Source organism: Magallana gigas, chromosome 5 (genome assembly GCF_963853765.1).
Source record: "Magallana gigas chromosome 5, xbMagGiga1.1, whole genome shotgun sequence".
NCBI classification, from domain to species: domain Eukaryota; kingdom Metazoa; phylum Mollusca; class Bivalvia; order Ostreida; family Ostreidae; genus Magallana; species Magallana gigas.
The window spans coordinates 21,395,813-21,420,895 of NC_088857.1; the positions used below are offsets into that span (position 1 = coordinate 21,395,813).

General features: G+C 33.4%; 3 protein-coding genes across 4 annotated transcripts; 2 read left to right on the top strand and 1 right to left on the bottom strand.

Annotated features, from left to right (window-relative positions):
- Window positions 1-21: 21 nt before the first annotated feature.
- LOC105332597 (ATP-dependent RNA helicase DDX55) lies at window positions 22-4,935 on the top strand. The gene is made up of 5 exons (XM_011435241.4): window positions 22-453; window positions 1,298-1,782; window positions 2,468-3,042; window positions 3,306-3,558; window positions 4,394-4,935. Exons 1-5 carry the CDS (start codon window positions 63-65, stop codon window positions 4,448-4,450), a joined length of 1,761 nt encoding a protein of 586 aa, XP_011433543.3. The 5' UTR covers window positions 22-62; the 3' UTR covers window positions 4,451-4,935.
- A 4,288-nt stretch (window positions 4,936-9,223) lies between these two features.
- LOC105337109 (uncharacterized) lies at window positions 9,224-18,967 on the bottom strand. 2 transcript variants are annotated; one of them, XM_034477297.2, is made up of 13 exons: window positions 18,734-18,967; window positions 16,793-16,884; window positions 16,272-16,387; window positions 15,481-15,592; window positions 15,103-15,194; window positions 14,608-14,760; window positions 14,214-14,384; window positions 13,816-13,885; window positions 12,062-12,140; window positions 11,592-11,751; window positions 11,326-11,369; window positions 10,803-10,863; window positions 9,224-9,481 (listed from the first exon to the last, which is right to left on the bottom strand). In XM_034477297.2, exons 1-13 carry the CDS (start codon window positions 18,925-18,927, stop codon window positions 9,449-9,451), a joined length of 1,377 nt encoding a protein of 458 aa, XP_034333188.2. In that variant the 5' UTR covers window positions 18,928-18,967; the 3' UTR covers window positions 9,224-9,448. The 2 variants fall into 2 exon arrangements, with proteins under 2 accessions (XP_034333188.2, XP_034333182.2); XM_034477291.2 differs by having other exon boundaries at window positions 15,103-15,200.
- Window positions 18,968-19,080: 113 nt separating this feature from the next.
- LOC105337097 (phosducin-like protein 3) lies at window positions 19,081-23,076 on the top strand. Its single transcript, XM_011441669.4, has 6 exons — window positions 19,081-19,238; window positions 20,391-20,515; window positions 20,880-20,994; window positions 21,295-21,428; window positions 22,738-22,814; window positions 22,963-23,076. The coding sequence occupies exons 1-6, from the start codon at window positions 19,125-19,127 to the stop codon at window positions 23,058-23,060; spliced, it is 663 nt and encodes a 220-aa protein (XP_011439971.3). The 5' UTR covers window positions 19,081-19,124; the 3' UTR covers window positions 23,061-23,076.
- Window positions 23,077-25,083: the final 2,007 nt, after the last annotated feature.

The window sequence follows — 25,083 nt, forward strand, 5'->3', positions numbered from 1 at the left end:
TTTCCAATTTGGTTTTTTCCTTTTACCGTCCTCTTAGAATATCCTGTAAGAAATGTAGGAAAATGACAGACACCACGTGGAGAGAATTACCTGTGTCTTTAAGTGATACGATCCACCAGACTCTACGCGATGGGGGATTTTTGTACCCCACACCTGTGCAGGCTACGTGTATACCTTTGTTTTTAACTAACAAAGATGTTGCAGCCGAAGCAGTCACAGGCAGTGGTAAAACATTGGCTTTTGTTGTACCAGTTCTTGAAATCTTAAGGAAAAGGGGTAGCTGGACGAAAAAAGAAATCGGAGCCATCATAATCACTCCAACAAGAGAACTTGCCATTCAAATTCATGGGGTCTTATCGCAATTTTTGACCCATATACCTGAACTATCTTCTTTGCTGCTCATTGGAGGTGAAAATCATGTCAAGGATGCAGAGAAGTTCAAGGCTAATGGTGGTAAGTAAGAAGTAAAGTAATCTCAGTGAGGTTCCTTGAAACCAACATTTTTTTTACGGAGGTCTCTTCAAACTTTTACATGAACAGCAGTAAACAAAATAGATCCGATGAAATGGAAAAGTTTTTAAAATAATTATGATGAACTTGAATTAATATGATAATTAACAAGCCAAGAACAGTTTTAACTTAATTCAGTAATTAACTTTGAATATACTTAATATTACAATTACATAACATCACATAACATTAAATTTAATAATTAATATTGCATTAATATATTGATTACATTAAAAGTTTTCTTGCATGGTTACTTTCTGTTTAAGGCTACTAACTTACTTTTGAAATGTTTAAAGAAATTCATTGGTCTGTAACTGTTTACACCTTTAATCATTTTGATAGACACTGCATGATGACTGTCGTCCATTTACAAGTAATAGTCGATTTAACTTTGTATAAACAAATGGCAACCAATATAGATCTAATGAGCTATAAGAATTTACTTTAGCTATAGTGCGTCATATTTAACATTAATTTTCAGTGACCATCTTAATATAAATATATATACATATGTGCTGCCATTATAAACTTAAAGTCTTATGTGATGGGGGAGGGGGTATACCAATTAAGAAATTGGTATACCCCCAATTTATTTAATGTTAAACAGTTTAGATTTTAAAACAACATATTGCAAGCAGAATTGCGTTTTACATGCATCGTTTCTTATTATTAGTACTTTTGAATTAAACAATTCTAAAGTATTGTGAGAGTAAATGTGTTGCAGGATTAGTACATGTATTATATTTCTGGGGGTTTTTTTAACATCTTTTTTTATTTCATCTTTCAGGGAATATTATTATTGCCACACCAGGAAAGTTGGAAACCATGCTTGAAAAGCCTCAGCATGGGTTAAATTTGGCTGCAAGTGTTCGGTCCTTGGAAGTCTTGGTTTTGGATGAAGCAGACCAGCTCTTGGACCTGGGTTTTGAAGCCAGCATCAACACAATTTTAAGTTATCTTCCAAAACAAAGAAGAACAGGTCTATTTTCTGCAACCCAAACTGATGAACTGGAAAATCTCATCAGGGCTGGACTTAGAAACCCAGTAAGAGTAAATGTGAAAGAAAAGAAGAGAGATGATGGGAAAATGGAACAAAGGACACCCTCGACGCTAGAAAATTTTTACATGATCGTAGAAAGTGATGAAAAGTTCAATCAAATGATGAATTTCATTCAAGCAAGGAAGAAGGAGAAAATCATGATTTTCTTTAGCACATGTGCAGGAGTTGATTATTTCTCGAAAATGTTACAGCTTTTATTAAAGAACACACAGGTAGGAAGAAGTCCACATGAACAAACTGATGAGATACATTAGATTTATAAAAGTTTTAGTTTAGAGAGAATGTAGTATTGCACTTTAAAAGTGCGAAACAAACGTTGCAGAAGTTTGAATTTCAGTGTGTTTAAATTCTATCAAAAACTTCAAATATTTTTCTTTGTAAATATTGCATACTATTGGTACATGTATTAGAAATACAGAAGTGAAAATTAAGTTGCTTGATAATTTCCTAAGTGAAATTAAAAACACAGTGATGTTTTAAACATGGAATTTAAGACAACTACAGTAAACACTATGTACTGTACTAGGATGCGAGGCCAAAATAGAATTATTATTTGTTTGGAATTGCCCTCCCGTCTCATAAAATCTTATTGCAAAAAATCAAGAACATTTTTTTTCGGTCACACAATGTTTACATATAGTGTCATATTCATTCAGAATTTTCACTTTGAAAAATAAAAACAAATCCTTTCCTCCCTCCTGGGTTTGGAAACCCAAGGCGGCAATTCCAAAGAAACATTTTTTTAAGGATGGCCTGATATAAATTGTACCAGGTATAATATATGATTGTATAAATACTGAAAGGTTAACGGTAATTGATTCTAGACAAATATAATAGAACATCAAATTAAGAAATTTAGTCATAAAAATAACTTTTGTATTGTTGCCTTTTTCATAGGTGTTATGCATTCATGGAAAAATGAAGAACAAGAGAAACAAAGTGTTTGCAAAGTTTAGATCTTTAGAAAGTGGAATATTAGTGTGCAGTGATGTAATGGCCCGTGGGGTGGATATTCCAGAGGTGAACTGGGTAATACAGTATGACCCGCCCAAATCCGCCAACTTCTTTGTTCACAGATGTGGAAGGACAGCAAGGATAGGAAACTCAGGAAACGCTTTGGTGTTTCTTCTTCCTGCGGAGGACACTTACTTGAACTTCTTAAAAATCAACCAGAAAGTGGAGTTACAGAGAATCGATCTGTGTGACAGTGTGAATAATTACCTGCCGAAACTAAGAAAGTTTGCTCTGAAAGACCGAGCTCTGTTGGAAAAGGGGGCGAGGGCATTTGTGTCCTTTGTGCAGTTTTATATCAAACATGAATGTGGACTTATTTTCAGAATAAAGGACTTGGACTTTGGAAAACTTGCCAATGGATATGGACTTTTACGTATTCCAAAGATGCCAGAAGTGAAAGGAAAGGATGTATCTAATTTTGTTCCTGTGGAGGCAGATTACAGCAAAATCGCGTACAAGTATGTAAATCAGTTTTTTTCTTTTGAAGCACAAATATTTGTAGGTGATGAAATTTTGTTTACTGTACAGTCATATGCATATGCAAAAGATTTTCAGTTACCTGGTAAATAAGTTGAAATTTTAAATCCTCCTTAAAGTAAGCATAAATGCCTGTAGACCTTATAAAATCAGAATATTTCATATACATGTATTTATTGTCAGAATTCCAATGGAGATTTGTAAAGCTGCATTTAGAATTGCTGTCATATTATCATTGCAATAGGGATAAGCAAAGGGAAAAGCAGAGACAATTAAAAGTGCAGTCTGAGGAACCAAAACAGTCCAAACTCCGCAGGCCACCTAGATCTGAAGCCTGGTCCAAACAGAAAGAAAGGAAAGACCGCAAGAAAAAGAGGAAAGAGGTTAAAGAAATCTCCAGGAAAAGGAAAGCGCAGGATGTGGAGGCAGCTGACGAAGAGGAGGAGGAAGATTTCCAAGATGATGTTAAACTAATGAAGAAATTGAAGAGAGGAAAGGTATATATTAATGTATATTACATATTTTACATTTGTATACAAGATACAATACATGTGTACATGTTGAAACAACTAATAAAAAATAAATCTTTATCCCTACATTACTATCTAATGTAACTGAGTATTTATCTTGATATACTGTTTGGAAATCTTTAAGAAATACTTTGTCCTCTTCAAACTAAGTACATGTATTTTAATTTTGGGTCATAGGCGTTGGTTGACAACGGTTTTCAGGGGGTGTCAGAACTGTCAATTTCAACCGTTACCCTCCCAAACAGGCACTATTTATATGGCGTAACCCCATGCCAAGTGTTTTGCAAAATCTTGGTGTAATGGAACGGATTATAAACTGCATTTAAACCAATCAGACTTCAATATTTAACATGAAAGTATAATAATACAGGTACGGTATATAAATAGTGCCTGTTTGGGAGGGTAACAGTTGAAATTTGACACCCCAAGAAAACCATTGTCAACCAATGCAAAGTGGAGGTTGACAATGGTTATTTGAGGTTAACAATGGTTTTCAAGGGGTTTCAATTTCAACACTCCCAAACAGGCACTATTTATCTTATTATACTGAATGTCTTAAAAATTTTACTGCTTTTATATAGAAATGATGTGAATTCTACGGCGAACCGTACATGCATAATTTAATCTTATATTACAATTTGTCGTGTTACCCGTTGCCAAATGTTTGCTAACGCTGAGGATATAATAGAACAGGTTATGTTTCAGCTTTTTGCATGCCAAATCCATGGATATTGAATCACAATAATCATAAATGATTCCACGGCAATATATTTTGTCTTTAAACTCTTTACTTTCGTTTCAGATTTCGAAGGAGGAGTTCGACAGTCAGTTCGCTCCCTCTGATGGTGAAGAAGATTGACCTGTGATCTGGATAATGGCAACACGATGCCATACATGTATTTGAAATAAACTACAGTAATACATGTACCATACCACATTTACAACATGTCTCATATGATGTTCCAATGCACACTGTTTGCCAGACAGTTAATTTGCTTTTTCTGCAGAAACATACACAGTCTCTCACTTCTAGATGACCATGGGTTTGAGGCTTTATAGCGTTGTGTTAACCAGTGAAGAAATCCGTGATTTCTTTGTCATTCTTCATGTAGAGACTGGTTTCACAGTGTAGAGTGTACATTTGACAGAAGTTAAAATTTCTCATTGAAATATTGTTATTGGTTCAAGGCTCTAGCTTTTGCTCTTGAACTTTCGGCAACCAAAATGTCAATACCCAATATATATTACATCATTGACATAATGTACATGAGTGATTGACGTAGATTGCAAAGTTTCCCACAATTATGTACATCAAAACAAATTAAATGATTTTACTTCAATGAATTTTGAGTTTTGAATTGTTTCTGTCCACCCGCCTGAGTATTGGTACTAGCTTACACTGGGAGTTAATAGTATAACATACTACAGCTAATTTGTACAACCCTCTTCAATCTGGCTTTCAATGCAGAAGCGAAAATCATTAGAGAAAGGTCATTAGAGTATTCATCAATGTGAGTAAAACTAGTTTTACTGAAACTGAAATTGACCTTTGATGCAATCTTTTATCATCAAATTGTACTTTACTGAACAAGCACATGGCGTATAGAATTCGAACCGGTTAATTGTACATGTATCATCAATATAACAGGTATGCGTGAATATTACACCCGAAATATTTAGTGGAAGAGAACTGTACCAACTTTAGAACCTGGCTTGATACAATGGGAAGTAACCTGCATGGTTTCCCATCTTTAACAGTTATTCCATCTATAACAGTTATCCCATCTATAACAGTTATCCCATCCACTTATCATACCAGAGCTTTAAGTTGTGGTCCTTTGAAGAATTACTTCATGGCTTCAAAAGTACTATACATGAGAACATGACACACTTTTATTTTGTACCACAAAATTAGGCCTGCCATATTTGTAATTTCATTTTATGGCATAAAGGGCTAGTAAATGATTGTATATTTTTAAGAAATGAGTCAACTATTTATAAAAAGTAAAAAAATAAGCGTTGTGGATGTATCAAATCAAATGCTTTACTTTTGACATATATGTGTTTTATTTGAAAAGGGGAATGGCTCAATTTTCCATTAATGGTTACTATTTAAAAACAGAATCCAGGTATTACCATTCTCGGAAGTTTTTTGGGGGTTTTTTTGCAGTGAAAAGCAAGGTAACTTGCGTGATGAAATTTATACAGATTTTAATTTGATCAATTATACATTTCTAATTAAATTGTTGGTGATGTCATATATGATTTTCAGTTCAGTTAACTTCTGCATCAACACTGGGTTTGCATCACATTCCTGAAACATTTTACTTTGACTCGTCTGTTGTGAAACTAACTTTCCTCCACTTCGCTCATCATTTCCATATCTATTAAGTGACTCAGAAATAATAATAGATTATGTGTGCGTAGACGTCGATTTCTTTCAAGCCTCGCCATTTCTGCCAACTTCATCCGTGTGTACTCCAAGTAAATATTTCGAACGCCCTCGGCTACGGCCAGTCTCAGCCTCAGGCTATATCGAAATGCCCGGATCTTGCTCTTCTTTGCCTCTTTATATCGCTTTTCTAAGGAATCGAGAGTTTGGTTCACCTTTTGAAGCTGCTCACCAGATCTTTTCAGTTTGTAAGCTTCGTCCTGTATCAACTGAATAATGGATTTTTTGGCGCGGCTGTTTCGGGATGGGGGTGGGTAATAGCGAGCTCTAGTCCTCATGATTAGAAAACACAGCCGTTAATAAATGTAGAAAGGTCAAGAGACTGGAAGATTCATACTCATAGCAGCTAAATACAAAAAATAGTTCAGTGTTTTACTAAAGTTTTGGATGTTTACTACAAAAACTTTAGCGGAAGTCCATTCAGCGCATGCTTTTTACGTCATCGTCACCAAAATAAATAATGGGAACTCTCCGCATTCAGATTTTTGGAGTCTTCACCACTATATAAAAATATATTTATTTTATGTCGTTTTAAAATTTGTACATCATGATTTTATTTTCAATCTATCATTTAGTCATACTAATATAGTTCATCAATTTATTAGTAATGTACATCTCCTGCACGGATTAACAGATTGCTAAAAATGGGCATCGGGACACACCCCCCCCCCCCCCCCCCCCCCCAAGCAATTCATATTATCTCTAAGATCCCTCTGAAAAATATTCTGGATCCACGGACGCATCTATTTCATTGTATTTGCGACCCATATAAAGGACGTATAGAAAAGGAATTTTATTTGTGTGTGTGGGGGGGGGGGGGGGGGAGTGCGGGACGGTTCGCCCCTAAAGACCTTTCGCGCTGAGACGTTTCGCCCCGAGATGTTTCGCGCATATAATTATGTGGTAACAGTAAATCGATATCAGCATGGAGAGCCTCCAAATAATGAGTTATAACACCTTAGGGTAATTAGAAATTTGATGAGACACATAATTATGATTGCTTAATTTAGATGTTTTGCGGCTTTTAATTATGTGGTAACAGTAAATTGATATTAACCTACCATTGAGAGCCTCCAAATAAGTTTTAACACCTTTGGCTTATCAAATTATTCTAATATATGATTGTAATTATATATATATATATATATATATATATATATATATATATATATATATATATATATATATATATATATATATATATATTAACATCAGATTATATAAATAGTTATAAATTTTTATATGATGAACTACGATATATTTCATATTAATATTTACTCATTATATTTACTCAAATTATAATATATATCGCTAACTTTGATGTATGTCACCTATATTTCATTAAATCAATAGTACACACCTGCTTCAAAATCTGCTGTCATCATCTCCACAGCAACACTATATAGATATATATATATATGTATATATGTATATATATATATATATAATATTTGCCTGAAAACATCGCAATATATATAATAAATAATATAGGTGCGAAACGTCTCAGCGCGAAAGGTCTTTAGGAGCGAAACGTCTCAGCGCGAAACGTCAATAGGGGCGAAACGTCCCGTTCCCGGGGGGGGCACCGTCGATTGCGCGTTAGTCGCTGGGCCGGGAGGAGGGGGTTACTTGGGTAGGTACACTCTATTTAACGCAGCAGCAGAAAGCATATACAGTATGTATAAGTAATCTGTTTCTTCTGTCAAAATCATCACATCGTATCTGAACATTACATCAATTATTTCTAATGTGTACGTTTTGTTCTTATCCGTTTTAATAAAACGAAGACATTTGTTTTGTTTTGAACATATTTTATTGATTAAACAAAAGGATCAGAAACAAGTTCTAACAACTTACAAGTTCCTTTGTTGGCAACCCATCCTCCTGATATGTATATTGTAAATTTCTTATTAAACGCGAGGAATTAATATCCGTGTAAAATCGCGAGAAGCTGTTATCGCGCATTTTAAAATCTCGCTTTTAATTTACAGACACTTTTGAGCTATATGAAATTATAACCAAAATCGGAATTTAATATTGTCGCAATTTGAGGCAAAACAGCGGAATCGCGGAATTAAGTATTAGCGTAAAAAAGGAATTTGCAGTACTGTATACAGGGTTATTTTTGCCCCGTGATTTTTTCGCCTTTATCACTTGAAACCGGATTTGCCCCATCTTTAATTCACCCAGACAAATTTATGTTTGAAGAAAAATGATTTGAGACATTTGAATTTTTCCAGTCTTATATTTGCCCGCTAAACATTGGGAGGGGGGGGGGGGCAAAAAAAAAAAACCCGGGGCAAATATAACCATGTATACAGTATCTTTGACTGTTTATTTTAAAATTGTGTGTAATGAGTAGATGTGTAGAGATGTTTGGATTATGGTTAAGCTTTAATGTTCCCAATGATTATTTTATTGTTACTGACGTTTAAGTTTTGCCATGCTTCGTTCGGATAATTTTTACTCTAGATCGAGTGACCCCATAAACATTTGTTTGATAAATTGTTCATAAATACTTTTTTTGCAATCAATTTCTTGTTGAGGTTTAAATTAATTATATATAGAAACAGCCAAACTAAAATCTAAACGCCCCACTTATCGATTGGTTGAAATCTACAGTGGCTGAAACTGACAATAAACTACCTACACCGACCTAAGAAAATCACGGACTGCACGAAATGATCATGATGATGTCAGACTGAAAGTCTCACAGGAGACGATTTGGCTGTTTCTTTTAGCTTACAAACGTATGTACATTAAGTTCAGTTTAGTGAATTTTACTTACTTTTCATAATCAGTTTATTAATTAATTAAAAGAAAGATATTAATATAAACAATAAAATGCTTTCTTTGATGATTCATGCGGGTTGTGAAGAAAGCGATCATTGCAGAAAAAATATATAAGCCGCTAACGCGATGATTTTCACAACTTTGAATCAACACTACCTGAGGATGCTTCCAAACAAGTTTCAGCTTACCTGGCTGATTAATTTCCGAGAAGATTTTTAAAGATTTACTCTTTATATTCCTAATATGTAAAAATTCACCCACCCCCCATGTGTTGCCAATGCTTTTTTAAAGATGTTCATGGAGTTTATGCTCACTGTAAAATTATGTGCCCAAAATGCATAGTCCTGTTTTATAAAAATATGTAAATAATAAGAACATGAAAATAAAAAATTCTCACTAAATTTATTTGCAAACAAGAATACCAACAGATTTGACAAAACATGGCTCAAGAAAGCTGTGTCCTTAAAATAATCTTTAAATTACCCAGATACCGGTAGTTCTGGAAACAAGCAGCAGAAATTATTTCACATGTTTGTCTATTCTGAAAATGGTAATTCCATAAGCAGATCCAGTCTTTGCATGAATGAACTTGTATCTTGAAAAGGATTAACATCAGCTGGTGGGTTTCACTAAGGGAATATACCACTGGAAACGAAATTAAATATAATAAAAATTCATTTTAAATATAAAATGTTAAAATTCTGCGTCTAGGCATAGTCACCAATTTTTGATAGACTTTGACACATAAAGAAGCGGGACACTCAGCCTTCAATAGTTCCTATGGCAGAAGCTCAAGATGGTAAAAAAAACATTTTAAAGCTCATTAGCGATGGCAGCAATTCAAAATACTACATATTATTCAAATTAAAATTAAAAAAACAGTAAAAATCACAGAGAAAATACCCCAGTACTGTGGAGAAATGCATATTTTCAAAGCATTCGATTTCCCTCGTTTTTAATCTCGGTTCACCTCTAATGTAATCCAAGTAGCTACATTAAATTCAAGGACAGATAAATCTAATTTGTTTTTACTATAAGGAATATCTGCATCGCCTACAAAAAAAGTTTTCTGTGTGATGTAATAATGATACTTATTTACTGACTTTTCGGAAAGTAGGTCCCCTGCACCTCAAGCGATATATGCAGTCACAGGGGACAATATAAACTTGCTATTGTCCTAATAGCCAAAAAATTGGTACATGTATATAATATGAAAAAAAAATTGGTGACTGCATATACCGGCCATGACCATTACAGTACATAAAATTTTAGCTTTTGCTTAAAATGATAACAACTCTTTGAGGAAGTACATGTATACCTGTATTTAAAATCTTATTTTCATTAAATATATATTGGGCATAAAAGTCTCTTTTAACTTACAATATTTTTTTTTAATTACTTATAATTTTGTTAAAAAGACTATCTAAAGAAAAGTATAATATTTAGCTTAAAGGGGCATGGTCACGATTTTGGTCAAATTTTATTTTTCTGTTTTTATTATTTGCAATGCTTTAGGAATGCATTTCTAATGATCAAATGAAATTTGGTTGCCAGTCGTTGAGTTTTAAGCAAGATACAGGGCTCACAATTCTTCGTCATGTAAACAAGGCTCGTGCCCTGTTTTTGTTTACATAGGTTCAATATACCGGTCAAAAAAATTTCAAGCTAGTTTGTCTATCTTATTATTCATTTTAAGCATAAATAAACAGTTCCTAACAATTAATACATTCATTTTAGGTATAAAACTGGAATTTTCACTCATTCAAAATGTAAACAAACGCTTTGTTTACATAGCGAAGAATTGTAAAGTTCTTTAACTCGCTTATAACTCATCAAATGATACTCAAATTTTGGTTGCTTATTAAAAATGCCTTACTGAAGCATTGTAAACATTAAAATCCAAAAAATAATTTTTGACCAAAATCGTGACCATGTCCCTTTAAAGGATTGATCAAGTTTCCCTTACTTCTTCTGTCATCCCTGCCATACTTCTGCTTTCTGTATTGAAGGGTGGCTTTAGATATGATCTTAAAAAGAAATGACAAATATTTTCATATATAAAATGATTTTTTTAAGGATCCTTGACACCCCATGACTTCTCTTTTTATGACAATACGTCACAACATGGCGATTTTAACCCATTATGAAACAATTTATATTACCAAATGGTGTTTATCTCTGTTGCACAGTGGGTGTAGCTTTCATTTATTTACCGGCAGGTCCCGAGTTTGAATACTGCAAGGACTTTTGTTTATACGAATTGTGGTAAAATTTTAATACTTTTTCTTACCCAAAAAATTAAAAAAAAATTCTGTCATTTTCAATTCAAACACAAATGCCAGAAATCATATCTTTAAGTAATTTAGAAGTTTGGGCTTGTATGCAAAACTTTTTCCAAAGGTGTGAAGGACCCTTCAGCGGACCTCGCGTGTTATATAAAAGATAATTTGCTCAGTTAAGTAGAATGGGTTAATCAGACTTTAACTTACCCATAATATTGTTGTACTAGTTTATGAAATGTTGGAATACAATCCTACAAAAATACAATGATTTCTATACATACATAATTATTCAAATTATGATATAATCATTCTTTATGACAAAAAGATATATTCAGAAAATGTAACCGAATAATTATGCAGATATTTTGATTGAAATAAAAATTTTGCTAATAGACAGAATTACTATTATGCATTATTCATCATAACGCAATTAACATGTGCAAATTTAAAACCAAAATGCTGATTTTTTTTACCATGGGAGGGTTGGAATGATTGCAAACCCAGGAAAACCATCTCAGGCCAGCAGCAACATGAGTTATTTCTTCTCGGAAAATTATTTCCAAAATGGCAGCCGATTCTGGGTCATTGTTCTTTGCAAATTTTTCTAATGTTTTGGGTTGAACGTCAAGTCCTCTAAAAAAAGGGGGGGATATATTTCAATGGACATGCACTTCCAAACAACATCAAAGTCAACACCCTAATGCAAGCAAGTAAAAAGCAATGCACTTTATAATTTCACAGATGAATTATTTTTTTGAACAGAGGTATAGTTTTCAGATTCAGACAAAATTTTCAGCATCAGATCACGATTACTACATGTGGAATGTAAACAATGAATTAATTTGAACAAAAATTACTTTTAAAATATGGCATCATCCACATTCTTAGCTTTGAGTAAAATGTTGTACAAAAGAAGATGAGTTTATGGAATGTAAACACTAACCTTGCTTCGAACACCATATGTACAACAGCTAACCTCGCTAGAAGACTGTCAGAGGTCTTTGTTGCAGAATCCCATAAGGCTATAAAAATTAAAATCAATTTCTTCAACAACTAAATATAATAATGATTTCTATATACATATATCTTTATTTCAGTGTCATAACTTAAACTGAAACTCTTTGGGGGCAAACTTTCACCAGTCTGTCTGTACCAAATCAACTCTACTTGCAGAGACATACATGTAGTTGACTATGGATTTTACTTGGTATGTATTTTGGAGGTAAAAACATTAAAAACAAATAATAACAAGATATCTGTGAGCCAATGCTCACTAGTGATACCCCCGCTCTGATGTGAATATGCAAAATAAGCAAAGTCGACATTTAACAGAAAGCTGGCATCCGATTGGTACAGAAATATATCCAACAATATGGCATGCCTTAACAAATAGTGTGTTAAAATTTCAAGCATCTGCGATAAACAGCTGCTGAGAAATCTTTGACGAAAATTTGTTTGAAAATTTTGGCTAAAATAAACAAAGTACTCATTTAACAGGAAGATGACGTCCGATTGGTACAAAAATATATCCCACAATATGGCATGCCTTAACAAACACTGTGTAAAAATTTCAAGCATCTCCGATAAATAGCTGCTGAGAAATCTTTGACGAAAATTTGTTTGAAAATTTTGGCAAAAAATAAACAAAGTCATTATTTAACAGGATGTTGACGTCTGATAGATACAAAAATATATCCCAGGATATTGCATGCCAAAACAAATAGTGTGTTAAAATTTCAAGCATCTGCGAAAACTAGCTGCTGAGAAATCTTTGACGAAAATTTGTTTGAAAATTTTGGCTAAAAATAAACGAAGTCGTCATTTAACAGGAAGTTGACGTTTGATTGGTACAAAAATACATCCCACGATATAGCATGCCTATACAAATACTGTGTAAAAATTTCAAGCATCTGCGATAAACAGCTGCTGAGAAATCTTTGACGAAAATTTGTTTAAAAATTTTGGTTAAAAAATAAGCAAAGTCGTCATTTAACAGGAAGTTGACGTCCGATTGGTACAAAAATATATCCCACGATATGGCATGCCTTAACAAACACTCTGTAAAAATTTCAAGCATCTGCGATAAACAGTTGCTGAGAAATCTTTGACGAAAATTTGTTTGAAAATTTTGGTTAAAAAATAAGCAAAGTCGTCATTTAACAGGAAGTTGACGTCCGATTGATACAAAAATATATCCCACAATATGGCATGCCTAAACAAATAGTGTATTAAAATTTCAAGCATCTGCGATAAATAGCTGCTGAGAATTCTTTGACGGAAATTTGTTTGAAAATTTTGGCAAAAAATAAACGAAGTCGTCATTTAACAGGAAGTTGACGTTTGATTGGTACAAAAATACATCCCACGATATAGCATGCCTATACAAATACTGTGTAAAAATTTCAAGCATCTGCGATAAACAGTTGCTGAGAAATCTTTGACGAAAATTTGTTTGAAAATTTTGGTTAAAAAATAAGCAAAGTCGTCATTTAACAGGAAGTTGACGTCCGATTGGTACAAAAATATATCCCACGATATGGCATGCCTTAGCAAACACTGTGTTAAAATTTCAAGCATCTGCGATAAATAGTTGCTGAGATAAATGCGACAGAAATTTTTGTTATGGACGGACAGACAGACGGACAGACAGACAGACAGACGGACGGACAGATGGAGCGGGGGTATAATAATACTTACCACCATGAACAGGTAAGGCTCCAAAATGGCTCCCTAAATCTTGTAATCTATCTGAGAGTAATTTGTAATGCTGAAAAAAAAATGAAGGTAAAAAAAAAAATTAACATTGGATAAATTAAAGTTCCCTCTTTAATAATAATTTGAATTTTTAAAATAAATTTGGTTGGAATTCTATCTTTGATACATTATATTCAGTTTAAATGTTGAGCAGTGAATAATTCATCATACAAATTATCAGAAAGTCTTACTCTTTTTAAATTTTTCATTTATTCATCATTTTTGATGATGAATATCTATGGAATTATTTAAAATGGGAAGAATTTTTGATCCAGTGTCTGCAACAGAACATACAAGTAGCCTTGATTTTGTTGATTTTTTAAATTTTTCCATTACGGTACCTTTGCTTCCTCACATGCCACTTGGACAAAATCATCATAGAAACCCCGTGGAAGTGCCTCATCAGAGCCCTCTGGTGTTGCAGATGAGAAGCGGGCAATGATATCCCACGACAAGTCAATAGCCCATTGCTCAATGTTGGCCATAGAATGCAGGTTGGATATTCTGCTTGCCTAAAAACATTTTGTAATGTTTCAAAATATTAGTCATTAAAACTAACAGCTAAGTAATTGAATGTACATGTACCATAACCCTTGATGTCTTCATATCTCAATAGCGTATTTGACAACAACATACACGTACTTGAAAAATTACTTATAATTACACCTTTTGAATTTTCAAAAATCGAGCAACAGAAGAATAGAGGCATCCACAGGAACACTTTTATCTATTTACCAGCGAGATTCCTTTTCCTCTTTTCCTCTCCTTTCCTGGTTTGACAACTGTTAAATCTTTGTCTCTTGCTGGCTGGTCTGGAGGGTGGTGGTGTACACCCACAGTTAGGTCCCCATTCCTCCACATCTCTCCCACTTTGTGAGTCAGTTCTACCTAAATGTGCATACACATGCATACATGATTGTCTTGTGTAAATATACCATCTCAACTCTATGATTACCTATGTACATCTACTTGAAACTTCACAAATAAAGAGAGCTACAATTTGGATTTTCTTGTTTAAAGGAAAGACCCATGCGTGGATCCAGAAAATTTTTCAAGGGGGATACAATGGATAATTGTGTTTTCCAGGTGGGCAATTTCACAATAGGAATTTAATAAGTTTGAAGTTTGAATTTTCCAGGAGGATCTGGTCTGGACCCTGACCCCCCCCCCCATATCAGCACATGAGACCTGTACAGCATATAATGCAATCAAACATTGTTCTTCACTCACTTTTTGCTGCGGACAAGCGGTGTTGAGGATCTTCGAGGCCCAGTATGTTAGACTGCCTGTGTCTTCATTCTTCTCCTCAACAGCTTTATCATCTGTGTCTTATTCAAAATTTTTAAAAAATCTGTTCTCTTTATCACATTATAAATACAAATTATAATTAAGAGTTATAGATTTAGAATAATCGTGTGGTTGTACTGACACATGAAAAAATGCTATGAATATTTGATGAAGCAAACCATTTACAGTACATTAAAAAAAAATTGAATTTGTAGAAGATAATTTCATACCAGTAAATAACCAATATCATCTGATGATATCAAAAGACACAGATCAAAATATACTGTAATAGGCTGAATACTTTGAATATTCTCCCCTCACTTTTTTCTGTGTCCTTTGGGATAATTGGTTTTTTGAATGGCTTGGTGGACATCTCACTTGCTGTGTATATATAGACTTGATCTTCCCTTATACAGACCTCATATACATCTTGCTGTAGAGTTTAAAACAAGACAAAAGATATATATCATCTTAAAACACGTATTGGAGTTAAGTGTGTTTTACTTCTTTATATTTACATTTCCAGTGCCTTTGCCTGTGAAAACACTACGTATCGATTTTGTACTATATAACCCATAACTTCAAATGCCGCCAAATGCATGAGGCTCCACCGGGGTTTACTTATTTATATTTGAATAATTTATTTAATCATACGATGGCTTAAATTATATAAGTAATAAGGAATTATTCTTTGAATATTATGAAGTTATAATTTTGGTCGGGGTGTGATCAAATCTATCATAAAGTCCTTCGGGCTTTATTGGATTTGATTACACCCCAAACGAAATTATCACCTCATAATACTCAAAGAACGATTATTATTCCTTAACTATTTCTCTGATGAAATTTTTGAAAAATTATCTTCATATGTTCTCCAAACTTATATGTAATATTTTTAAGATCAATCTCACAACAAAATTATAAAACACTAAATAATAGTTTCTGCTAGTATTGAAAATTTTTATTGACCAATGGGAGCTTTTTTTGCTTTGTGATCACTTGAAATAAAACTTTGATCATTATCTTCTGACATTATCTGGTTAAACAAGCATCAGTCTAGTTAAACATGCATGAATTATTTTTTTGGATACCCCTTTTTCCTTCTGACTCACCTTAAGGCCATAAGATGAATCCCCTGTTTCCAGGTCAAAATCGTAAGAGTGCCAAGGGCAAACAATTTTTTCTCTACCATCAAAATCTTCAATGTCATCTTGTTCCAAAGGGCCTCCTACAAATGCATTTAATTGGCAGTGATTTTCAAACAAAACAAAAAATTTTTGAAACATGTTTTTTATAACAAATATGAAAGTACATGTACTTTCCAGATTGTTTTAATGAATTTTATCGTGAAATATACAATATGTATTGTAAGGGATAAATTTTCACACAATGAAGTTGATTTCTTCACCAGTTTTAGTATTCAAATACATGTATGAAAAGTTTTGATGGTGTCAAATTGTATTGTCTCTCTACCGTATCATAGGTAAATTATGGTGGCATATCTCTGCCCCCTGTGTGCAAGTTATTTTTTATTTTAAGTTATATGCCACCATAGTAAATGTCTGGCATTACTCTGATTGATATTTTGCAACAACAGAAATTACTTTTAATTATGATTTTTATGTATTTGTACCTTCATGTGAACAAACTGCTCCAAGGGCATAAAACTTGTCATTCCTCTTACTGTATATCAACACAATGTCTTCTCCGTCATCAGCATAAAACCTGGTAATAGTAAATTAAAATTGTGTACTGTTTCCAAATTTTTGCAATCCAATTAGTAAATCAACCAAATATATAATTCTAGTAGAACAGAACATCTTTTCTCTCATAAATACCCATATCTTAGCCAAAAAAATGTTACCATTTCACAGAATTGATATATCAATACAGATCAAGACCTCCACTATGTATGTATTATACCAAAAGAAGGCATTGTTATACAAGACAGAGCTCCACTATGTATGTATTATACCAAAAGAAGGCATTGTTATACAAGACAGAGACAAATCATTTCTGCTTCTAAATCATCATAATCCTTAACATAATTATTTCTCTATGACTACATAGTCCCTAGACAGAGGCAGGAAGGTCCTATGGCACAACCTCCTTGTCATCACAGGGAACCTCAATGCCAAGGTAGGAAATGACAAAATGTAATATAAATGTGTCGTGGGAAATAATAGAGTTGGGGTCAGAAACAACAATGGTGAAAGACTATGGAGTTCTATGCCATGAATACTGTAAACTGTAAATAAATCAGCGTAAATTTGATACAAAGTTTTGATCTTATATTAGAGTTCTCTCTATCCTTATAAAGTACACAGGTAAGTAAAATTATGGTTATCTGTGTTCAGTTTGTTTAGTTAGTGGTAGAAATTGCGGATTCGGAGGACATGCGCCAGATAACAGGTATGTATAAGCCTCGTTGTTTATTTAATAAATAAATCCATTGACAGGCTATTAAAATGGTCACTTCCTTGTATAAACTAATGTCTAATTATACCTGATCATGAGCTACTGGTATATGTAACAGTATATGATCTATTGATCTATGAATGGTTGCGTCTCTGAAAATAATTATTGGTAAATATTTCACATTAAGGAAATCATGTTAAATTCATTATAAAAAGTGACAATTTAGATACTTTTTTTCCACTTACTTCAAAGGTTTAAACAATCTTGAATTATATATACACTATGACTTTGAAATAGAGAAAATTTGCTTCGCGTAAATTTTATATATTGTTCTAGGTTCTGATTCACGGAAAAAACTGATGTACAGTTCTTGACACAGCAGGAAACTCTCTATGCTATTGAAGAGAGAAGGGAAATTAATATAGATGCTGCAGACGAAGTTCCCACGACTGCATGAGAGACAAGAGAAGATATATATTGAGGATCACAGGAGAGTCAAGAAGCTTGCACACCATGACCAGAGGGCTGCACAAAGAAGGACATTTACAGCAGACTGGGCAAGACCAGGAGTGTATTTAAAGAAATGAACAACATCTGGAGGTTTGCCCAGTACAGCACCAGCACCAATTAAGCTGAAGCTGTACCAGAGATATGTTGTATCAATTAACTCTTGTATATGGATCTGAATGCTGGGGAATGACTGAGACTTATCTCAGCAAATTATGATCTTTCCACACCACATGTCTCTGGCGAATACTCTGAACATTCTGGCACAAGAAGATTTCCAATGAGGACCTAGCTGCTAGGTAGATGTCATGAAGAGGACATGGATTCCATCATTACAAAATGCCAATGGAGATATATAGAGCATGGGCTATGAAAATATATCATGTCAACAACTAGATTAGCAATGCACTTGGTCCCAGAAGGCAAGAGAGAGAGAGAGAGAGAGAGAGAGAGGGGGGGGCAGAGAGACAGACCAAGATCACGGAGAAAAACGGTTAAAAATGAGATGAAAGCCATGCACCATACCTGGGGATCATTGACCAGGCTGGCCCAGGATAAACTAGAGTGTAAGAAATTGTTGCTGCTAAACACTACAGTGTGTACATGGTGTAAATGATGATATGATTTATACAAATGACTAATTTGTTACCTGTTGCATGTGTACTTTTTCAATTTGGAGACTGGTCCAGCACAATACCAATTTGTCCCATTCACAACATCACGTAATGCAGTAACAAGATCTTTTTCATAACCAGAATTCATGATCTTATGAATCTGTTTTACTTTAAATGCAAATGAATTAGTATTATTAAACAATCTTGATGCAATAATTATAAACCGCATGCTAAAATATATCGAAAGTGAAAGTCACTTGCTACAGTAATTAAGTCGTTCCAAGTTTTATATTATGTGTCAGTTTACATTATTCTTAGATACCCGTACGCTGAAGAATGTCAAAGCTCTTTTTTTTTTTTAATTGAAAACCAATTAATACACTTATATCACAATACACCATTAAGTATCCTAAGCATGATTGGAGAATGGCGACTAATTTGAGGTACAAATTAGCAGACAGAAATTTTTGTTTGAAAATGGCGACCACAACAACAGAGCGTGCAAATGAAATTTTAGATGATGGCACACTTGCCGAGGAAGTAAGTAAAACAATTATGTGTAATAGTATGAAATATTCCACAGTGAATGTTGTCTGTAATTTGTGTGGGTTATATAGGAATTGTAATACTATTTTATACTATACTGCGCAGTAGTGTTTATTTCCTTGACAAATATTTAGATTCTTCAATCGAATTTTGTGATAATAATCTTGTATTGCTGTAATCTAAATATTTAGATTTATATTAGAATATCAAATTAAAGTACTAAGAGTTGAATAATTCTTTGATATTCTGATTTGTCATCTTTGACATATTGTCCTAAATAATTGATAACTCTTTATAAAATATTTCCGTTGTATTAAATCAACAAGATGAAACAGGTCTGGACAAATCATGAAATATATTGTTGATGTTTTGCTTTACTGATGCAGATCAATCATACAGATTTAGATATCTATTCCCATAACAAGATGATGTAGGAATTATTATATACAGATATTTGTTAGGAACCACTTGTTAGACAGTATGTCTACTGTAACATTAAAATATGCTATACTCTGTCCCGAGTTTTTGCTTCCACCACTTTTTGCATGATATTTCAATAATAGTAAATACCTTTGTGCTCAAACTACGTTCATCCACTAATATAAAAAATGTCCAGATTATCTGTTTTGAAACGCCCCCTCTACCGCTTCAGGTTTCAATACACATCCCGAAATTGAAAGTCTACGGAGATTTTGCATTGCAACAGCCATTAATAAGCCCGGATGATAACATTAAAAAATTGCGCGATGTATTCCGAGTGTATTCCGAATGGAGAAAAGATGTAAACATTCCCCATTATAAATCTCCGTAAGGAATCTGTTTTCGTTCCTGTGAATTTTTCTGAGTGAAAAGGGATAATTGTTCAGTGAAGATATCTTGGATAAATTCCCTTTTAACGATTTCAACTGTATTTCTTTCACAGGTATGTGTAATTTTATTAAAAATCATCAAAAAGCGATGGAAGCAATAACTTGGGACAGACCATAGATTTATCATCCTCTGTTGATGATTTGACACACACATAAAGCATATTTGGATTGCAAGGACATAATACTATGAAATGATTTATCAATCCATCCAATTTTTAAAACATGTTTACATCATTGACAGATCTAAATTAAATCATTCAATTAAATCTTACAATAGGAACTCATGGATGAATTGGAAAAGGAGGAAATACCAGCACATATTCGTGAAGCAAGACTGGAAGCTTTAAAGAAACAATCACAAGACCTTCGACTCATGAAAGAAAAACAACATGGCCTATACACGTATGTAATTCTTCTATTATGCAACAATTTGCAATTTATCAAAACAAAGAGCTACCTGTGTAAAGTTTACCTTACCTATACTTATTGGTGGTATTGAAATGTAGTTCATTGAGATATGACTACCAAGTGGATTTTGCTAGTAGTTATAAGATTGCATTCAAGGAGAAACGCAACATCCACTTTCAAATCAATCTAATCTGTTTGCTTGTTAATTAAATCATCTCTGCCAGATCATATATCTGCAGAATGTAATATGTTTAGAGTATTTTCCATGTAAAACAGTAATTGTGTTAATAAAAACTTATCATGCCTGGTGAATAATGGTAATTAAGTTTGCTTACTTAAGTCTTTCTTTTTCTTTCAGAGAGATTCCAGTAGAAAAGGGATTTCTAGATTTAACGACACAAGAAGACAGATGTGTTATACACTTTTTTCATGAAGATTTTAGGAGATGTGCAATTATGGATACGCACTTGGAGGTAATCATTCAAGAATGTCCTCAAAAGTGTCCAATATTTTCATGTATGATTTTTAATGAATAAAACTAATGCACACATTAATCGAAGTAACACTCATGATTAACTTCTATTTCATACCAAGAATTACTGTGATTTTATTTATATTCATGGGAATCATGAAGTATTGAGGACACTATGTACATGTACATATATATACCTGTCTATGTGTAAAAAATAGCTCTAGAAATTTCCTTTGTTTTGTGTACTAGAATGCAACTCCTACGGTATATCCCTTCAAATATTGATTATATACTTTTGCAGGCTTTGACAAAGAAATATTTTGAAACCAAGTTTGCCAAGATCAATGTTGACAAAGCCAAGTACTTTGTGGAGAAGCTCAAGATTCGTGTGTTACCAGCAGTGCTGTGTTTCAAGAATGGAGTGGTTGTAGACAGGTAATGCTTTTTATAAAGTTGTGCAATAGACTTTAACAATTGTCAGAAATCTCTTGTGGGCCTCACTTTACTTACTACACTGTACCAAAAGTGAAACCAATATCTGAATCACATTTGTGATGAAACATAGTATTGTGTCAGCATGTGGACCTTTTTAAATTTTTTTGAGCAGGTCCTGTATCTTAGTTATTGCTTGTCCTACCTTCACCAAACTTGTATGGATGGTGCATCGTATGATACTTATGCACTTGACAGGCTTGAATGCTGAATCTAAGCCATAGGTTTTGGATGCTGGAGGAGGTTAATGTTTTTGGAGCAGGTAATTAACTTATTTGGAGCAGGTGCCCTATGATGGCCATAGCTATAAGTTATTTTTCTATCTTCGCCAAACTTTGATGGCAAGTGCTGCATCTTATGACACTGATGCACACCACAGGCTGAATCGGAGCCAAGTTTTGAATGCTGGAGGTAATGGTTCTAGGAGCTGGTGCTCTTTGATATAAAAACCTTAGTTATTATTGGTTTAATCTTTACCAAAATTTGGATGGAAGATGCATATTGTGATACTGATGCATTCCACAGGCTTGTATCCTGAATCTAAGCCATAGATTTCGAATGCAAGAGGGGGTTAGAGTTTTTGGAGTAGGTCACTTGTTTACCGTTATGTAAATAATACTACAAGTACATGTACTCACTTATTCAATTTTAACTATGTTACTGAATCACAAAGGTAGCTTTAAATATGGAGAGTGATCTTGATTATCTTGATGCTTAGGCAGGTTTTAAGATTTTAGAACAACTCAGATTGTGTAAATGTTTTGGTGCTGGTTACAAAATGAAGTAAATTCTGTTCATACCTAGTCAGACTTAAACAGTTAATATAATTATGGATGTGTAAGTAGAGGTAGCTTGATATACAGAACTTGATCTTGATTATCTTGATGCTGGAGCGATTGTAAGTTTTTTAGTAGTTAAATGCAGGTTTTAATGTTGGAAAATGTACTGTCCTGACCAAATTTTGGGGTTCATGAAACTTTAATTTAAATTTGAAACATAAGGCTAGCTTCAGATACAGAGGCTTATCTCCATTTAAAAGGATGCTAAGAAAACCTTGTCCTACCTCACTCAAACTTTCTTGATAGATGTGAATGTTGATATTCAGTAATTCATATAATTATAATATTGTGTCAAACCACTCATGTACAATATGGTAGTAAAGATTAATACCTGATTTTCTTTTAAATATGATCAAGATAATGCCTTATCTCTGTGAACTCTGTAATCTTTTATTACTTATGTTATTTTTTAGGGTAACTGGTTTTGAAGAACTAGGAAATACAGACAGCTTTCCTACCTCAGTTTTAGAAAAACGCTTAGGAAAATCAGGTATAGTATATTATTTTGAATAAATTTTTTTTCAGGTACGTTTTATTTCCTTCTAAATTACTTAAACGATAATAAATTTTTAGCTGATCTCTATTATATATATGAGGTTGATATTTTACCACCGCCCCCTTATTTTTTTGTATTTTAGGAGTGATAGAGGTACCAGAGGTTAGAGCAGCCAATAAAACTGTGTTCGGATTTAACAAGCCATCAGAAGACTGTAGTAGTGACGATGATGACTATTAAAACAATTTTAATGAAAGAGGCAGTTCATGTCATTAATCAATTATAATGAGAGGTCCATGGGCCCCATCACTAACCCTCACCAATGTGTAAACAAAGGAGCTTACAAGCTTTATCATATCAAATAAAATAAAATACAAAAAGTAAACAAATACAAAATGCATTGGTATTTTTTTTTCATGTCTTCATTCTCATCAAATTTTGAAAAGCCTTTGAATTATAGGAGGAATTCTTGGTATTTTTTTTTTGCATGTCTTCATTCTCATCAAATTTTGAAAAGCCTTTGAATTATAGGAGGAATTCTTTTCAAAGGACCCCTGAATTGCACCTCCTTTCTTCTACCCATCCTCGGTCATATTTACAAACTTTCTGAAAGTTCTCAACACTCAACATTATTTTAAAGAAAGTCCTGGAGAACATCTTCCAAAATGAAATAATAAAGAAGTAAATATCAAAGTAGGATAATGTAAAAATATGAGGAAAGATGAAAAATTTAACTTTGTTATGACAAACTTTTATAACAGTTTTCACTCGTTTTAATAACAATTATTATAAAGAAGCTTGTCTCGGTATTGATTTCTCAAACCTTCAGAGTTTTTAGCTCACTGAGACAAAGTTGACGGTTAGCTTATGGTATACCCCTGGCGCAAGTGTGGATCTGGTTTAAGTTTTTGAAGCAGGCCTAGGTCCTGTGTATAAAATTAGTACTTGTCCTATCTTCTCCAAACTTGCATAGATTGTGCATCTGGACCTACCTATGGACTTAAAAGACTTTGATGCTGAATCTGGGGCATGAATTTTTGATGCTGAGGGAAGTTTAAGTTTTTGAGGCAGATTAAAGTTTTAGAGCAGGTGCCCATTGTTAGCCATATCTAAGATATTATTGGACCAGTCTTCACTAAACTTGCATGGATGGTGCTTCTCGTGATACTTATGCACTTGACAGGCTTGAAAACTGACTCCGAGTCACAGGTTTTAGATGCTGGATGAGATTAAGGTTTCTGGAGCTGGTCAAAGTTTTTTGAGCAGGTACCCTTTGAAAGACAAATCCTAGTTATTATTGGTTCAACTTTTACCAAAATTTGATAGATGATGCATCTTGCGATACCGATGCACTCCAAAGGCTTAGATGCTGAATCTGATCCATAGGTTTCGGATGCATTAGGAAGTTAAAGTTTTTGGAGCAGGTCAGATGTTTATGTAAATAATAGTTCATAAGTACTATTAAATTCAAACTTGCATAGTTTATTTAACTATTTAATTGAATCACAGAGGTGGCTTCATGATGCCATTTTGACCCCGAGAACCTTTTCATTTTCTGATGTTTAAAAGCTGTCCCTGTACCTAGTTTGAACTTCTCATGTTCCTTTAATATGTTGTGTAACAAGTGCTCCTGTAGGACAGGCAGTTCAATGGCACAATATACGCAAGTTTTACAAGTCAAAATATTGTGCCAAAGCAATAATCATTAGTTCTTTCTACTAAATCTTTAGTAGCCTCTTTGACATGTTAGATCAGTTCGAATCATGTACACGTAGCAACATGAATTATTATGAGTTTATTCAGATATTGTGGACAAACTTGTTATTCTTTTAAAAAGACAGGATGATGCATCAATACAACATGTAACTGAATAGTCAGATGAATAACTAATCCAATAACAGCAAAATTTAAGATTTATTGAACATGTATTTTGTGTAAACATCATGATGATAAATTTTGTTTTCTGATATCTAAAAACATTGGACCTTCAATAAATTAGCAATGAAAAATATAAAATATTTCAAGATAAAAATTATCAAGTTTAATCTAATATGTGTACATTCTTTAGATTGCCAAATGACAGATAAACAATTAAACAAGTTCACACTATACTTAAGCAAAATTCTTGAAACTTGCAAACAAATCATTTGGAAAAAAAAAGATGAAACTAAAACAAACTGAAAAAGTTAAAGAAGCCATTTGGCATCTATGGTAATGTGCATGTGAAAATTTTTAAACTTCTGATAAGGGCTGGTTTTATTAA

Bases quoted from the DNA above. Each gene is read 5' to 3' on its own strand.
- LOC105332597 (XM_011435241.4), top strand. From the start codon at position 63: ATGACAGACACCACGTGGAGAGAATTACCTGTGTCTTTAAGTGATACG. The intron at 1,783-2,467 runs GTAGGAAGAAGT...CCTTTTTCATAG, and splicing joins TTTTATTAAAGAACACACAG to GTGTTATGCATTCATGGAAA. The intron at 3,559-4,393 runs GTATATATTAAT...CTTTCGTTTCAG, and splicing joins AGAAATTGAAGAGAGGAAAG to ATTTCGAAGGAGGAGTTCGA.
- LOC105337109 (XM_034477291.2), bottom strand. From the start codon at position 18,927: ATGCGGTTTATAATTATTGCATCAAGATTGTTTAATAATACTAATTCA. The intron at 13,886-14,213 runs GTACCGTAATGG...TTTTTTTTTCAG, and splicing joins TGGCATGTGAGGAAGCAAAG to CATTACAAATTACTCTCAGA. The intron at 11,752-12,061 runs GTTAGTGTTTAC...CCCTTTTTTTAG, and splicing joins CATATGGTGTTCGAAGCAAG to AGGACTTGACGTTCAACCCA.
- LOC105337097 (XM_011441669.4), top strand. From the start codon at position 19,125: ATGGCGACTAATTTGAGGTACAAATTAGCAGACAGAAATTTTTGTTTG. The intron at 20,995-21,294 runs GTAATCATTCAA...ATACTTTTGCAG, and splicing joins TTATGGATACGCACTTGGAG to GCTTTGACAAAGAAATATTT. The intron at 22,815-22,962 runs GTATAGTATATT...TTTGTATTTTAG, and splicing joins AAAACGCTTAGGAAAATCAG to GAGTGATAGAGGTACCAGAG.